The 17,966-nt window shown below is 39.5% G+C and overlaps 1 protein-coding gene across 1 annotated transcript in view; it reads left to right on the top strand.

Annotated features, from left to right (window-relative positions):
* Window positions 1-17,966, top strand: part of LOC137614201 (guanine nucleotide exchange factor VAV3) — a 75,909-nt gene that overhangs the window by 36,984 nt on the left and 20,959 nt on the right. The window contains exons 5-17 of the mRNA XM_068343861.1: window positions 530-638; window positions 1,204-1,305; window positions 2,546-2,614; window positions 3,268-3,371; window positions 3,647-3,746; window positions 3,991-4,086; window positions 6,685-6,753; window positions 6,911-6,997; window positions 7,101-7,186; window positions 8,104-8,236; window positions 11,286-11,395; window positions 15,593-15,694; window positions 17,556-17,647. Of these exons, the coding sequence (XP_068199962.1) occupies window positions 530-638; window positions 1,204-1,305; window positions 2,546-2,614; window positions 3,268-3,371; window positions 3,647-3,746; window positions 3,991-4,086; window positions 6,685-6,753; window positions 6,911-6,997; window positions 7,101-7,186; window positions 8,104-8,236; window positions 11,286-11,395; window positions 15,593-15,694; window positions 17,556-17,647 (1,259 nt within the window). The remainder of the gene's footprint in view (window positions 1-529; window positions 639-1,203; window positions 1,306-2,545; window positions 2,615-3,267; window positions 3,372-3,646; window positions 3,747-3,990; window positions 4,087-6,684; window positions 6,754-6,910; window positions 6,998-7,100; window positions 7,187-8,103; window positions 8,237-11,285; window positions 11,396-15,592; window positions 15,695-17,555; window positions 17,648-17,966) is intronic.

The raw sequence follows: 17,966 nt of genomic DNA, 5'->3' as shown, positions 1-17,966 counted from the left end.
GTACTTATTTACTGCTATGATTAGTCACGACTGTTCTTCTTAATATGAATGCATACATATGTTCACTTTTCAAGCCTGTTCATCTTCTCTCACATACAGAATACTTTTTTTTCTGGTATTTTTCCCTATAAAATGCAGCCCTGCTTACACATTTAGTTAAGTTTGACAGTTTTGTCCTTTCTTGAGGCGTGCAGCTATGTCATGTTAGCCTGGTTGCTAAGGTACAGTAATTGGCTCATACAGGAGTAGTTAGAGGAGGTCACATATTAATGTGTGTACATATATATATGTGTGTGTGTGTGTGCATGTGTATGTATGTACAGCCATGGATTAGGTCACGTCCCTGACTAACAGGATTTGTAGCACAGAATTTAAATCCACTTCTGAAATACCAGAGCGGTGTGTGTGTATGTGTTTGTGTGAACCTTTCATGTGGATTTCATGAGATGTAAAAACATTTTACCTGCCTACAGTAAAGCTCAAACAGCAGTGACGTAATGCATTGCTGCTAACATTGTGTGTGCTGCAGTGAGAAGGGGTTGGACGATGAGGAGGATCTATATGACTGCGTGTATGACGATGAGGATGGAGGTGAGATCTATGAGGACCTGATGAAGACTGAAGCAGTCCCGCCTCCGGTCAGTTTGACACACCCTCTATTTGAGTCTATAAACTTCTATATTATTTTACTGCTGTCATGTTAAATAACATGGTGACAATTAGCTTAGCATAAAGTCTGGAGGTGAACCAGGAACATTCAGGTCACAAAGTACAAAGTCCCTCCCCTTCCAGTGAGGGATCATGCATGAGGAAAAAAATACATGTGTGGAAAGACAACAATTTATTTGATTCTGCTTCACGTGTGATGTTTATTACAAATATGTTTCTCTTTTTAAATGATGAAGATATCCCATAAAAGTTGCAGTTGTTGACACTGACATAAATTTGTATTGATGAAATTAAATTTTTTGCTTTACTTTTAGTTACATTTTGAAAACCTGAAACCTGAGACAGCTTTGAATTTTTGAACTCAACAAAATTAATTTTACCTAGTATTTTATTAAACCTGCATTATTCACCTTATGAACACTTTTTCAGTAAAAACTGACAGAGCCTTAGATGTTATCAGAAATGGCATCCGGCATGAGTCTCTGACTTGTTGTGTGTGTGTGTGTGTGTGTGTGTGTGTGTGTCTATGTGTAGGTGTTCCAGAAGCAGACAGATACTGACATCAGGAGTTGCTGTTTAACAGAGATCAGGCAGACAGAGGAGAAATACACTGAGACCCTGGAGTCTATAGAGCGGGTACTGACATCATCGTGTCACTTCATCATGACACCACGGCTCCAAGTTTAATGCTTCATGATGAAATTTACTGCTGGAAATGGATTTTTTTTCTCCTCTTCCTATTATAACATAGAACATGTCTCCGTTTCCATAAATCAATGTGTGCTTGTTTGCCTTGATCACTGGTTTAATAGAGTTTGGATTGGTGCTAGTAGAAAGTGATTTTCCTCTCTTAACTTGTCAGATTGATTTTAATATGTATTATAATTCAGTATTTCACAGGAAAAAAAAAAAAAGTAGAGAAAGAAAATCATCATGTACTGTAGGAATTGAAACAGAGCTCTCGGTGAGAAACAAACAGTGAGTGTCAACACCGAGGCTGATATGACAACAGTGTACTGCTGCATTAATGTATTAGATTTTTTTGTCCACAGGGTCGATCAGATTGTATTTCCTAGCGTAAACAGAACTGCTTCTCATTCTCTAAGATGAAATGATCCTACACTAAGCTGCAGCGGGCTGAAAATGAAAGTAAACTTTCAGAGGGTGGAAATATTCCTTAGACCATGGATTTTATGCAACAAAAAGCACCACAGATCAATGTGGCCTCTTCATCACTGACAACATGTGAGACTGTGTGACTGTAATGGTGCCCTGTTCTGGTGTGCAAAAGGGAAAAATAACGAGTTTTGTAACAAAACTATATTCCCTGAGAATAAATGAAAGACTTTTTTTTAATTAGCAGTCGGTAATGTAATCCCGGCGCCGCCATGAACAAAACCGCAGCCAAACACTAAAGCTATGATCGGAGCCTCTTTGTCGTAAATGTTTTCCACCTACCCTGCAGTTTTACAGGACTGAGAGAGGCCCTCCGTCTCTTTACCCCCCATTCACAGCTACTTGTCTTCTCCTTCTTGTTTATGTTCGCGTCTGGAAAAAGACCTTGCCAGATTTCCCAGCGGAGCATCTCAGTAGATGACTTTCGATATGAAGTGGATGCTGGAGTTAGTTTGCGCTCGCTCTCTCCTTTGAGATGTAGAGGTGACGATGGCGAGAGTTTTCTGAGAGGAAATCATTAAATTGCAAACTCTGAAAATGAGATTATTGTCATGACCCAGACAGTCCTCCATGTTTTTGCTGACTGCAGCACTTTGCAACTTGGCCCTATAATATAATAGCTTCTCATGAAATGACTTTCCCATTCTTACTCTGGAGGGGACGAGCCTCAGCCTGTTCTCTCTCTCTTTCTCTGCTGTAGCACTTTATGACACCCCTCACCATGTTTTTATCCTTGGCCGAGATGGAGAAGATGTTTGTGAATATCCCGGTAAGTCATCGTTGTTACTGATCACAGTGTAATCATGGAAGTGGGTGGTCAACCTCAGGTCAAGTCCCTGTTGAAGGCCCTTTTTCACTGATAACACACGGACTTGTCACTGTAGAAATAGAACGTGTTAATAAACAGATTAATCAAACTTTTAATTTAAATGTAATTATTTAAGGTGCCATTAGCTAAAACAATGCCTGATGCCAACAAGTTTGGAATCCAACTTTTTAGATTTAATCATCTATCAGGTCAGACTTTTGCCAAATGGCACCAAAAAAAGTTTATCAGCTAATTTGAAGTATTGGACAAACTAAGTTCAGGGATGAACCAACTGTTCAAGATTCAATATTTTAAACAGTTAAACTTAATCAAGTTTCGTCACTTCATTGAAGATTGGGGCGCATGTAAAAAATAAATAAATTCTGGAATATATCTGAAGAAAATTTAAGGTGGTAAAGTAAATATGTAATACACGACTCCTGCTACTCTTTGAACATTCTTGTGTGCTATTATTCATGTTCTCATTTTTCATAGACCAAATGATTAATGTGTTAGTTTAGCATTCACATGTTAAATGATGTAAATAATTACTTTTTTGCCCTAAATGAAAGTAAACGTGTTTTACATTAAAGCTCTTTGTTGTTGTGTTGCAGGAACTTGTTAAAGTTCACAAAAGTTTACTGCTAGAAATCCAAGACTCGGTCCACCACAGAAGTTCCCAGAACCTTTACCTGATCTTCATCACTTTCAAAGAAAGGTACATGAAGAAGTAAATGTCTAGACATAAGTTCAAATATGAACATGTACCGGGTATATAATATTACATTTAATCAATTAAAGTCAATGCATATTTGTGATGAGCATTTCTTTTTGATTAGGTACAGTATTCAGTAATCACATATCAGCCATGTTTCCTTTTCTTTCTTGTGGTAGAGTTTTAACTTCAGTCAAACGTTTAAAGAATTTAAAATGTTGGATGTTGTCAGAATAGTGTTGCCGTCAATTCAATTCTGCTCTGTCTTCCTGTCACAGATTATTGATCTATGGGAAATACTGCAGCCACGTGGAGACGGCCATCGCCACTCTGGATCACATCTGCAAAGACAGAGAAGATGTGCGCATGAAGCTGGAGGTATTATCATGATGTCCTCTGCTCGTTTCTCAACTTCTCAGGGTAGTCCGAGAATACCCACCAGTGTGTAGCTGAGGCATAGCAGGTGATCATGTTCAGATTCATGTAAATGTTTCCATTATGAAGCCACTGAGACTCTCTGAGGGTAAACAGGAGAACCACTATCATCACTGGTTGGGCTCCTTGATAAGTTCTTCATCCAGTTTAAAGAGATGATGTCATTGATGTTCTTTTTGTCCCGTAGGAATGTTCCAAGAGAGCCAACTACGGCAAGTTTACACTGAGGGATCTTCTTGTGGTTCCTATGCAGCGAGTCTTGAAGTATCACCTCCTCTTGCATGTACAGTACTCCAACCTATACTACAATGTCTCTGCTCTACTGTAGTCACAATGTTGGTCAGGCTGGACAAGTGTCTGTGTGTGAATGAGTGAATGCTGGCTTGTGTGAATAGTATGACTGGTTCATCCCAGAGCCACATAGGAACAAACAACCATTTACACCTCTGGGCTCCGATCCATTTATACTGCGTTACGTTCCACTGACGGAGGACACTGGAGTATTTAAACCCACAAAGACACCCAAAGTGGATTTCAATCCCTCTGGCTGTGAGGCAAATTGGCACATTTATGATTTGAGTTAATGATTACGTCCCTCAGTGCAGTTGAAATGACTGCCTATTGGTTGATGGACAGTTCCACTGTTTCTGTATGTCTTCATTAGCCATGTTACCCTTTATGCTCTTTGCTCTTTCTAGCAATCTATATCAAAACAGTCAGCAATAAATTGAGTGTTTCTCAATATTTTTAAAGTCATTTAACCTCCGACTATTAAGAACACATTCTCTCTTTGTGACATGCTTTTTACTTGCAGGAATACTTCATATTCCTGCAAGTAATTAAATACCAAAGCAAAAAACCCAAATTGTAGTATTTTTTTCATCACAAAATCCCTGATTGCAGCTCAGAGAAATATTCCTGATTTTCGTGTTATACAAGCAGGTCTGGTAACTGTCACTAGGCGGCGCTGTTGATCATGTTTCCTTCTCCTTCCCAGTAGTCAGCCGGGCTCTGAGACTCCTCTCAGGATGTTTCTGTAGTGATAGTTAATGTGAAATCAGCTGCACATAATTGTCATCTGATCAGGACAGAGAGAAGTGTGCAGAGAGAAAAGACAGGACAGAAAGAGAGCAGCAGACACTTTAAAGAGAAGTAGAGAAAGATGATGATGATGATGATGATGTGTTGAGTGAGCAGGAAGCCCTACAAAATCAGGGCAGGTTTGATTCTATGACACTTGTGTGTGTGTGTGTGTGTGTGTGTGTGTGTGTGTGTGTGTGTGTGTGTGTGTGTGTGTGTGTGTGTGAATTGAGCTGATCCTTTTAGTCATGGGGGTCAGCTGATGTTGGTGTGTTCCTGTTCCACCAAGGTGTACAGGACTGGTCCTTCATAGGTCTGATCATTACAGTATGTTTGTGTTTAATTGTAGTAATTGTGTTACTACTATTGAACTTAATAACAGAGACAAGTGCAGAATGCTGTGATGTCAGAGGAGTTAAAAAAGAAATGTTATAAATCAAATTTGATTTAATTATAAGTTATATTTATTATTTAACACTCCCAGTTCTTTATTGTACTTTATTTATAAATGCATTTTCAATAACATATTATTAATACAAAATTTAAAGCTTAGAAAATATCGAATTAAAAAAAAAAAGTACAGAAAAAACGTCAGTCTTGTCTTCAACCGCTTCTTCCTCACTGCGGATCACTGGGGTTGCTACAGGCTTTTGTGCTTATTTATTGTACAATAACATATTATTTGCTTATAACGGTTTAGTGGTGATTATATGATTATAATATTTATGGCAGAGAGACGTAAGGTCGAGAAAAAGAAGGTAAACTTGATTTTTATTTTTCCGTGTATGTTTTTTTTTAAACCGACTTATAATCAAGATCACTGTAACTCGAAGCAATGTAAGCAGAGGTGCACGTGTACCCGTATGCACATATGTAGTGCAAATCTTATCTGTGAATCTTCACCTGTATTCACATGACTTTCACACACTAATAACTCCTAAATTACATATTTTATTTCTTTGACGATGCCTACAAGAAGTACAAAAGAACTTACATGTTAAGATGGCTGCAGGGCTTAATGCAACCACTGGGTTAGTTTAGTAATGTCTCATCATTCCCGCCACTTCCCAAGTTCCTCTCACTTGCTTTTTCATTCTTTCTGTCTTTTTTCATCAATCTTTCTCTCTTTCACCTTCACTGCCTCTGCTCATCATTCCTGCCCCCCCCCCCCCCCCGATCAAACCGCGACACGATTCCTCCTGCGAGTCCATCGTGTATCAATGCGACCACTCCCCTCCCCCCCTGTATCTCTGCAGAGGTGGGAGCAAGGGAGATAAATGGGACTCTGCCATCCTGCTACTGATAGTAATGCCCAGGTTGAGCTTGACTGACACCAGGGATTTGAGCAGCCCCATGCACACATATATATCTCCTCTGTGTGTGTAACTATGTTTGTGTGTGTGTGTGTGTGTGTGTTAACAGTTTGTATCTGCCTGCATGAAGGACATGCATGGCATCCTTTCTTATCCTCCGCTGCTTAGGTCTAGATGTCTTGTTTGCACAGTAGGTGCCGGCAAGCAATTTCAGATACATACTTGCAGATACACACACGGAAACACCTGCAATAGATGAGTGTGCTATGCACACACACACACACACACACACACACACACACCCTATCTGATTTATTTCAGGACAAGATTATTTTTGAGGTAACCGTTTTCATTTCATATCAAGAGGAAAAGCATTGACAACAAGTTCCCCAGTGGGATGTGTGTAGCGTATGTCAGCAGCAGGATAACAATGTTCATGCATGTATAAATTATGATTTCTCATTGAACCTTCTGTTTGTGTCCAATAGGAGCTGGTTAAACACACACACGATGCCACAGAGAAGGGTAATCTGAGGATGGCATTGGATGCGATGAAGGTACATAATTATACAGTGCGTTACACGCATCGCGTGAGTTGTCTTTGTGCATTCACAACTACAGCTTATGTCGCATGATTGACAAGAATTGGCATGTCTGTTGTATGTCTGAATGCAGCAACGTATACAAGCTGTATCGTTTTTTTCTTATTTGCAGGACTTGGCTCAGTACGTTAACGAAGTAAAGAGGGACAACGAGACATTGCGTGAAATTGATCAGTATCAGAAATCTATTGAGAATCTAGTAAGAACATGTTTTCTTCCACGTGACAAGAAACTGTCACTTAGAATTCTGAAAACATGTGGACTCCTCTTGGGTCTCAACAGGTTTTTCTCTCTGTCTTCAGAATCAGTCACTCTGTAACTATGGCAGACCTAAAGGTGACGGGGAAGTACGGGTGACATCGGTGGACAAACGGGCCAAACAGGACAGGTGAGAAGTCGACTGGCGTGTCTGCTGACAAGCCTTTCCAGCTGATTGCAGCTCAAACGGAGTCGGGCGCTAAGGTTGGACAGCTGCCCGACTTTGGCTTATGTTAAGGTGAAAGGGCTGTTACAAAACTAAAGGTGTTTGTCTTGTAAAACCGTAATTACCATAGAATGTCTTCAGAGTCATTTAATACTTAGCACATGTCAACTTTTTGACAGGCAGCTTGTGTCTGGAATGATCTCCAGAATATCACCCAGAAATACTTGAACTATAGAACCTGGATTAAGCGACATTAAAAAATATTTCATAAAATGAAACTTGCATTAGTAATGTATTAATTTACGGTTTACATGACATAAACAAATACAGCTTACATTTAAAAAAAAAAAAGGCCTTCTAATGCAAGAATGATTGTGTTTAAAACCAATGACAGTCACAGACAGGGACGGAAACAGACATTCTTTTGTGATACAATAGTTACAAACAATATTAAAGTTAGGAAAGAAAAAAGAGACTGGACATGAGTGGCTCAACCAGAATGTGACAACTCTTTTTGAAAACAGTGAAGTTTGCAGGTGATTTAATTTGCTTAGTGAGTTCTTGAACCAAACTGTTTTCTTGGAAATAGCTACAGTACATGAACTGGAATGTTTTACTGAAATGAAGCTGTTCTGCTGCTGCTCTTTACTCACGCAGCACGTTGAGCTGTCAACTGTGGTATCTGAGGCAGATCATAAAGATACAGGACAGGCAGGCTTTTCTTTTGCAGTGAATTCAACCTAAAATCGACAATTAACAGTTAAATTATGATCGCTTTTGTGTCCCGATAGATGCATGGAAATAATGTCTGATAAACTATGTTGCTTTTATTATTGCATGAAACATAAAAAAACTGTCACCTGCTTCTCTTTGAACTGCAGACACATCTTCCTGTTTGATGCGGCGGTCATTGTATGCAAACGTCGAGGAGACATCTATGAGATGAAAGAAGTGATCGATTTGCACCTTTTCAAGATAACCAACAACCCGACGTCAGACAAAGAGAATCGAAAGGTTGGACTCAGCCCAGCTGAACTGTTAACCTCCCAAATTATATTTTGAATTTAAAGCGCAAGTGCAGCCACCAAGAAGAGTTAACAAATTAGGGACCTTCAGAATTACATTCAGCTATCAGTGAGACCATGATCAAAACCACTGTTAACTAAGAATGATGGTAAGATTGTCAGCATGTCATGGTGTATAGAAGTGTAGAAGGATAGGAATCATGTAGTCCAAGGATTTATATCAGGGAAACAATCCAGAGGAGCTACTTAAATCGATCTTTATCAACCTGCTGATCCACCTGTGATCCATGGCCTCCACATTCTGTGGCGCCTAACTCAGCTGGAGACAGCTTAGACAGGTTGCCTAGACAACAGGCAGATGAACATATAAGTCTGTTGTACCTTAGTGCTAACTGCTTCACATTAGCTAATGTAAAAAATGAAAACATATAAACATATAAATGACAAACTTTTATACTCCTGACGAAGACAACATGGGTTGACAATATTTCTCATCTGGAAAAGAAATATATTTACAGGTATGTCATAGAATTTCGTAAGCGGTGACGCAGAACTAGACTGTTGCTTTCAAAAATAATAAAAATAGATTTTGGTCGTGGGACTGGTGTGATTGTCAGAAAGCCGTAGAAAATGTACGATATGTTAAACATGACCAGAGTGCTGGCAGTACATCTTCCCTCTTGGTATGTTCCGGGCTGAACTTTGTTAAATCCGATCATCCGCTCGGAAAAGATATCTCGGCACATCATTTAAGTCTTCCCTTCTCCTTATTTATTTATTTTTCCTTTTGACAGCTACACCTCTTTGTGAACATTTTGCTTTCAGTTCTAGGAGAATAACTGAGTTCTACAGTAATGGTGCTGCAGCTCAGGCATTCAGTCAAACTGGCCAACTAAAGTTAGAAATAAATCTGTGGGTCATGTTATGTTAGGCTTTTTATGATTATATTTTTTGACAATTTTTGCTATTTTTATTGATCTCTGTAAAAAATAGAAAATATTCAACAGACTGTATAATGGCTGGAAAAAAATGGCTTAAAAAAATATATATATATACTGTATATACACGCAAACACACACACACACACACAAACATTGGACACTAGGTAGCAAATGGCTTAAAATGTTGCCAATCGTAATGAGGGATGATATCGATGGCGTGCCAGGAAACATGATTTGGGCAGTAATGATGTTGTGAATAGCAGACATTAGCAGGCTTAAACCCATATGGGCTTTTATAGTTATGCTTTATGAACCTTTCCGCTACCTCGGTGTCATTCATGTCTGACATGATGGATATGATGCAGTTTGTTTGATTGCATATTTGTTATTGAAATGCCAGACAACATTGGCTTTCGGAGGGAAGAAGCAATAAGAACCTTTATCATAGAGGAAAAATATTCATAATTTCATGCAAGTCAGGCAAAAACAAAATAACCTCGAAGTCTACTCATTTCTACACTGATGTTGACACCAGTTACATTTTCTGTAACCGTTCAAATGAAGCCATTTTTCATACAGATAGACTTGGTTGTGAATAAAAGATTCACATGTATTCCAGTTAATAAAACCAGTAATCCTTTATGGAGAAAAAAACAGGAATAAAACATGTAAAACTCAACCGGATAATGGTCACCAAACCATCATCTCACTTTGTAGTTTCCTTTAACTAATTTATTTTTCCAAGCTATCCCTTTACTGCTGTTTTACTCGTAGCTTTTCATCTGACAAAGGTGATGACTATATTACAAACATGCGTAACAAGCATTAAGTTGTGAGAAGAGTTGGTGGTGGAAACCAAATCAGTGCAGTTGGAAAAACAACAGAGTGAATTCTAATATGTTTCACTTATAAACAGTGTGATGGGTCTGGGGGCCAGAAAAGAAACAAGGCAGTAGTTATGTTCGTGTGGTATGAAGACATTTATCAGACATTTTCTGCTGAAGTGGTTACAAACTTTGGTACATGATTAACATACAGGGATCTATTGAATATTTAACAATTAGTAGGCTAATTAGGTTTGTAGTACGTAGCCTGGCCTTTGTGTCGTTTTGCATCATTGATGAGACTAGTGCATGTTTGCTACACTTATTTTTTAAGAAATGGGACACTACTGATAGAAGGTAAAAAAAAAAAAAAAAAAAGTCAGTATGCTAAAAAGTTCCTCCTGGTCCCTGTGTATCAGCTTTTGTCCTCAGGTGGCCAGAAAAACAAAAAAAAACAACAGTTTTTGCAGCTTTAGGATCAGCGTTGTTTCCCAACAAACCAGGGTTCACTCAGGAGCATTGACCCACATAGAGAAAGGCATGACAAAAGGTTAGCTTAATTAGAGTCAATAAAGAACTACTTTTACATGCCAAAGATAATAATAATAAAAAAAAATCAAAACTGTCAGAAACAGACAAAGGCTTCCTCTGTTTATTTACAAATTGGTAGCTGGAGATATATTTGCTGAACACTCTTCCTGTTGTCCACTGGGAATGCCTCTGCTTCCCCTTCTCCTTTCTTCCAAAAGAAAGGATGAGCTTCCTTAACATCACTCTGAGCTTGGCATGTGTCAGCCCTCAGAACCGCCTGCTAGAAGTTCAAAATCACAACTGGGAGCCAAAAATAGTGAATCTCACAAGCATCTGCTAAGTGATGCTATCTAAAAAACAGAGACATGTGTTGACACAGAGGTTAATACACAAAAATTTACCCTTTGAAGTGGATAATGGTGGATGATTACAGGCTCACTCACATGCATGCCGTCTGATACCCAGCAGTTTCATGGCACAGCTTCCTCACACTCTCTCCCTCTTCTTCATGCGATTTCTCTGTTTTTGTCTCCCGTCTGTCAGCTTTGCCATCCCTTCAGCCTTTGTGCTTGCTCTCCCTGAGGCATCCCACTTTCTTTTTCCATCTCTTTGTCTCCATCTGTCTCCTTTAGCTACTGCCCCCTCCTGCTCTGTTTGTCTCTCACTCAAACTCTTTGTTTATTTATTCACATCGTCATTTTATTTCCTGCTGCTTAATGTGTGTTTTTCTATCCCGTTGCAGTGGTCCTACGGATTCTACCTCACGCACAACCAGGGCCAGAACGGATTTGAGTTTTTCTTCAAGACCAAAGAACTGAAAAAGAAGTGGCTGGAGCAGTTTGGCATGGCAATGTGAGTGTTTTTTTGTTGTTGTCTCCAAATGGTGAGAGTTTATGCGTGACAAAAGAATGTCCAGCCTGGTTTGCATTTTGTCAACACATCAAAGTGCACACATTTGCCTTCCAGTAATTCAAGTTTGACTACTTGGTGATTTATGAGTGACATGAGGCAATGACAAAAAGATGAGCAGGTAAATAAATCTTGTGCAAGTAAAAATGAGGCCCGTCAGCAGAACTCTGGTACAAACACTGTCTTTGAGCTACCCTGCAGAGAAAAAAAATCTAAATCCATTTATTTTTATTCATCATTAGAGCTAAAAACCAAGGTGTAGCATGAGGTAGATGAGGGCAGCAGTAATCTTCTGAGATCTGTCAAAAAAACAAAAAACGAACCCTAACCTGAACAAAACAGGAACACTGGTGATGCAATAGTGATGTGTTTAGATAAGCCATTGTTGCCAATTGAAGGTGAAGGTTTTCTAAAATACTACTTATCTGTCGCGCACTCTGTGGATACAGTTTTGAGTCTTTTTTAGGACATCTTTCTCCCTTTGACAGTCCAATAGTAAACCAAATGTATATTTTTTTCAATTTAGAACTGCAATAGGGAACTGCATTTTACAGGTAGCACAGTGGTGCACTGTGTACTGCTGTTGCCTCACAACAAGAAGGTCCTTGGTTTGATGTCTCCTGGGCTTTTCTATACAGTTTACATGTTCTCACTGTGTCTGCATGGTTTCTCTCCAGGTTCGTTGGCTTCCTCCCACCTCCAAAATCACACAATGCAGGTCAAATGGCTGTTCTAAATTGTCCAAGGTGTAACTCGCCTCCTGCCAGAGTTCAGCTGGGATAGGCTGCAGCATAAAACACATCCATCAGTCTATCCACCCATTTTTTTGAAGACCATTCATTCATTCATTCATTTTCTGAACTCGTTTTCCGATTTTGTGGGTCACTGGGGTTTCTGGAACCTATCCCAGCTTGTTAGAGCACATTGCAGGACCAGCATAAACCTCTGACCCAGATTCAAACGAGTGGATGAAGATGAAACAATTAATGATGATCTTGTCTTGAAGAAAATTAGAGAACGAAGAGGACATTTTTATAAAAACATACCTCACCAGCCACTGATCAGTTTAGTATGAATGCTTCATGTATAAATTCAAAGCAAGATTGAATTCAATGCTGGTCTAATGAAATGATGCCATTGTTGTTGTTTTGAAATCACACAGGCAAAAGCCATCATCCATCCAGTTTCCTGTGATTCTTCATGGAGCTGAGATACCAGTTATCAGATTAAGTTGTTTGACAGCTTTCCGTCAGTGACACCTTTGAAAAAATAGCAAAAATCTGACTGATCATCTTCATATCCCAGCACACCATGAAGATGAGATGTGCTGTGATATGATAAAATAAGGGCTGAATTAAAGAGCTACAACAATAAAGAGGTACTGCCAGAATATCACATTCTCCCGCAGCAAAGCTTGATAGCCGATCTGTAAACAGTTGTTTTCTCACGTGCTGCTTTTATTTCCAAACCACCCACTGCTTTCTGATCGATTAGTATTCAGCAGCCACGAGGGGTAGACACACACTCTGCTCCACGAAACACAAAGCAAGAATGAGAAGACATTGGTGCGAACAGCAATGAGGAAGCACTGCATCCCTCAAAGTTAGAAAAAAAACCCGTGAAATTCAAGCAGCTAGCTGTCAGAGCAACTTTGGACTGTACAGAGTTTTGTCAGGAAGTTATAAGTAAGCAGAGAAGTAGAACTGGAAGAGGCTCATCATCTTCTGAAAGTCAAGCCTAAAGAACAAGAGGCTCAGAGGGATTATGAGGTGTCCAGAGCAACTTATAATTATTTTTTCCACGTGAAAACATTTGATAGAAGTGAACCCTCATTCTTGTGGTTTGTGTGGTGTGTGATTTCTAGCTGTTGGTTGACTTTAGTTCAGAGATGTCCATCCCTTCTTTGACATATTTCTTACAACTCAGCTATTTGTCCTATATCGCAGAGAACTTGTGGCGAAAGACACACCTGTGCAAACAGCTTGTGTAACAGTTTCATTACGCTTAGCAGCTGAAACGGGGTTAAACGAAGAAGGACCTCTTAAATTTAAGGAATAAACAGACGCTTGGGTTAATCCTTATTTCTAAACCTTTTCCTCCCTCTTAGTGACATTCATGCATCCATAACCCAACGAGACCAAGAACTCTAGAGTGTTCTCTTAGTGTAGACCTTGGCTGTGTACTTGCTTTTTTTCCTCCCCACTTGAAGAAGTACCAGTAAAATGTTGCCACGAAAATACTAGTTTTCAAAGTTTGTTGCCTTCAACTGTAAGTAAAAAACTTTTATATAATTTTGCTTTGAAATTTATAATTTAATGAAATATACTGCAAGCCAAAAAGGAATAAATACAAATTCCTTTCCCTCCGCTGAATTGAACTCATTTGTACCTGTAGGTGTAATCTACAGCTTGGAACGTTGTTTGTTATGTTCCTTTCCCTTTTGAGGTTCCTCGTTCAAAGTCTAGCTGTGGAAACACCTTTGATACGTATGTGTTCGTCATTCATGTCACAACTTTACTCAAGGCTTTAATCTGAGAAATAACTTAAGGTAAAGACCAATTCAATACAACCAAGCCCAACATTGTGGAGGGCAGGAACAGACTGGCTGACTGCCACAGTTTAATAGTCTTGACACATTCAACCCCACCCATTACACTTCTGGATGGAGTGTTCTCAACATCTTTAGAATATGGTTCCATCAACAGAGTGAGAATATTACAATGAACCATATATTTGAAAGTGACAAGTAGCTAAACATCGACATATGACCACAAAACCTCAAATCTCTAAGCAAAAACCCACCGCTACACTAGTTTGTTGTCTGCAATGTCATTACCAGTGGAGGCGTAAAGAATAGTGTTTAAGAAAGTGGGAATAACTAAATGTTAAAAATGATGTGGGATAATTCTACAAAAGAATGTATAAGGTCAGAGTTCGCATCAAGCCAATCACTGACTAAATGGCATCAAATCCAAGGTGCTGGATGACAAAAACTAACTCATGGATCAAATTCAGATATGTGTATATTAGGCAAAAAATATACACGGTATAATCTATACGCAGGCTCCTGAAGGAATGTTTTATTTCCAAACTGTAGAACTCGGAAAAATGTTTCAATTTGTCAAGTCTGTTGCTATGAACCGTGAGTCACAGCTTGAGTCTGCAAATATGACTAAAGGCAATGCTGAGAGCACTTCTAAGGTCCCCTTCTATCTGAGTCATGTCAGTCAGTGGTGTGTAATCAACACGGAAACAGCAAATCCCATCATGCACTGTGACATGCCTTTTTGTATGACTGAGGCTAGCATTAAATTGGTAAATCAACTTTAATTATAGCGTGTTTCCACTTAAAGTGCTTTACAACACAACCAGCTTCTGAGATGATGGAAGAGGCTACCGTGCAAGGCACCTGCTCATCGTGGATTACAACTACTCACAAATGTAGCAGCCAATAGGAGTTTGATAAAGGGCTTTTTCACAATTTAGAACTACTGACCTCTTGATAAGCATTATAAGAGGTGTCTCATTCATGATTATAGAATACTTTATAATGCAGGAGAAAAGTTATATTATTGTCATGTGATAGAGCAGGTAGAAGAGTGGAGGCTAATTTCAAAATTCAGTGACGCATTCAAGAACACCATGACTCATGATATTAAGCTGATTGGACATTTTGATTACGATAATCAAGAAGAATTGCATAATCCTTTTGAGATATTTCCTTGTCATTCCTGGTTTATTCATCTTTAATCAGATTGTGTGAATGTGATTATTTTTGACAACATCGGGCTCAGAAACAAGAAAAAGGCCCAGTTCGTGAAGGTGGTATATTATGGTGCAACACTTTTTATTTAGAAGATTTTACTTCTTGAAAGAATATTTTTATGATCTGATAGGAAGGAATATTTTTTTTTTAGGAAGTATTTTTAACTTGGAGAGTCTAGACACAGAGGTATGAAGGCCAGTCTGACTCTATCGAAACACCTTTCCTCCTTTCTTCTCTGTTCGATTCATTTATTGAGCAGAAATTTTAAAACACGCAAACTTTTGGCAAAGATCCTTGATTGCAGTTGCATCATTAGTTCAAATGATTTTTGTAAAATTAATATAGATCTATTGGCTGCTGTTTGCTGTCTTTAGATCCAACATCCGTCCTGAGAACGCCACCAGCAACTTCCATGAGTTTCACATGCACACCTTTGAAAGGATCACCTCCTGCAACTCATGTCACATGCTGCTGAGGTAAAGCAATTCGTTACACACACACACACACACACACACACACACACACACACACACACACACACACACACACACACACACACCAAACAGATTGCAAAAATCTCTTCAATGCTTTCATCAAACCCAATGCCCAAGCACGTGAGGTGGACCCCTTGCCTTCAACCCACCGTCAGGATTCCTTTCAAAGACGTCCACTCCCCCCTTTCCAGTGTACCTCAACAATGCATTCGTCACTTTCCTTTTTCCTTCTCTGAACATGTGCCTTCGTTACACAAAGTTCCTTTTGAATTTGCTGAATGGTGTTGGCGCCCAGAGGACCATGCCTCATGGTGCTTCTCGAAGGATCGAGTGCTTTCACCTACAGAGGACGACAAAGAAGCGTGTCTGTCAAACTCGTGCACATCTTCATGGCAGTGGATGAGGAAGAGGACAAGGTCATTGCTCGAGTGAATGCACAAGCCAGTGCCAGATTCAGCAGCCTTTCTTCTCAGGATAAAATATAAGAATAACAAGAATAAAACAGTAGAGAATACAAAGATTTCTTACGAATGCAGTCATTGAATTGATTGTTTTTTAAAAAAAATAAAAAATTTCAATACCAATAAAAGTCAGATAACTAGTTAAAAAATCACTATTTCTGTTTGAAGTACCATTTTGAGAACCTTTATTTAACGTTAAATTAGAAAGTCATATATTAGGCGGCACAGTGGGTAGAGCTGTCGCCTCACAACACAGCGGTTTTGTGTTCGAGTCCCGCTCTGTGCGGAGTTTGCATGCTCTCCCCGTGTCTGCGTGGGGTTCTCTCCAGGTTCTCTGGCTTCCTCCCACCTCCAAAAGCATGAGCTTCAGGTTGATTGGTCCCAAATTGTCCGTAGGAGTGAGTGTGTGTGTGCATGGTTGTCTTTGTGTGTGGCTCCGCGACGCACCGGCGTCATGCCCGGAGTATCCCCCCCCCCCATGCCCTATGCCAGCTGAGATAGGCTGCAGCTCCCCATGACCCACTGTGGTGGATAAAGCGGTAGAAAATGGATGGATATATTAGAGTAATATTTTCTGCCGAGTTTCTTTTTGTACATGTAGAAAACATTTTTAAATCCTAGCGTAAAATAAATGATCATACTAAATTATTATTCTTTGTGTTGATCTCATTAGAAAATTCTAAACATGTCTGAGTCCTGCTGCTGTATAGCATCTTTTAAAGAGCATACACCTCACTGACTCACTGTATTCCACCATTATTCAACAGCATATACATATTTAGACAAGTGTAAAACCTAAAAATACCTACCTGCGCGTGATATCGTCGTGACTACCTCTCATTGGTCTCATTGGTTCAGATGTGTAAACACCCGAACTTGCAGAGCGATTCACACCCTGTAGTTCTAAACCGAGCAAAACTTAATAGTGTTGCTGCACTTTAACTCCGCGCTGGATGTCTCAAAGAGGTTGAAAAGACAATTAGCTAGAGAGCGAAGCAAAGCAGTCCTGTCTTTCATTAAATTTTAATTAGGGCCTCCGAGATGGTTATGTAAATGGAGGCAGAACGACTCACTGCTGTCTTAATCCCTGCATGCATGTGTTCAGTGTGTGTGTGTGTGTTTGTGTGCGTGCTTGTAAGACTGTGTGCATGAGCACAACCTGCACACCTGAATTATCCTCTATTCAGTATATAATGTTATCATTGAGTCATGCTACTAATATAGCCTAAGACTAAAGGGGAGCAACAAGCTTCCCTGGATGTTGCTCATAAAATATTTGAACAAGTGTCAGTTTCTATACTGCAACCTTTATTTTTACTGACTTTGTGTTTTTCCACCAACTATTGTGTGTGTGATTACTGATCTTGCATGTCTGTCTGCAGGGGCATCTTTAACCAAGGCTACCTGTGTGCCAAGTGTGGTTCAGGTGCACACAAGGAATGCCTGGCACGCTTCGGCTGCTGTGGAAAAACAGGTAACATGCATCACATGTTTTGAGATATACACAAGCATGGCCAAAGTCTGTCCCTGATATGAACCCACGCGAGGGTTCATATCTTCATTCACACAGCTTGTTCGCCAAACAACATGTTTTTTAGGGATTCATTAAACCGAAGTTTACAAGCACAACCAAACTTTTATTGGGGCATAAATGTAACAAACTGATGACGTCTGCTGGAGCATGAAACCTGACGTATGGGTGTCTCATGTGACTAACTATGGGTGGAAGGGAGATTTATTGGCCTGTAATTAAAATAAAGCCACACAGTATCATTCTGAATAAGATTGTACTG

The sequence above is a fragment of the Antennarius striatus genome, chromosome 20, assembly GCF_040054535.1.
Source record: "Antennarius striatus isolate MH-2024 chromosome 20, ASM4005453v1, whole genome shotgun sequence".
In the NCBI taxonomy this organism is placed as follows: Eukaryota; Metazoa; Chordata; class Actinopteri; order Lophiiformes; family Antennariidae; genus Antennarius; species Antennarius striatus.
This window is presented reverse-complemented; position numbering and strand designations above follow the sequence as displayed.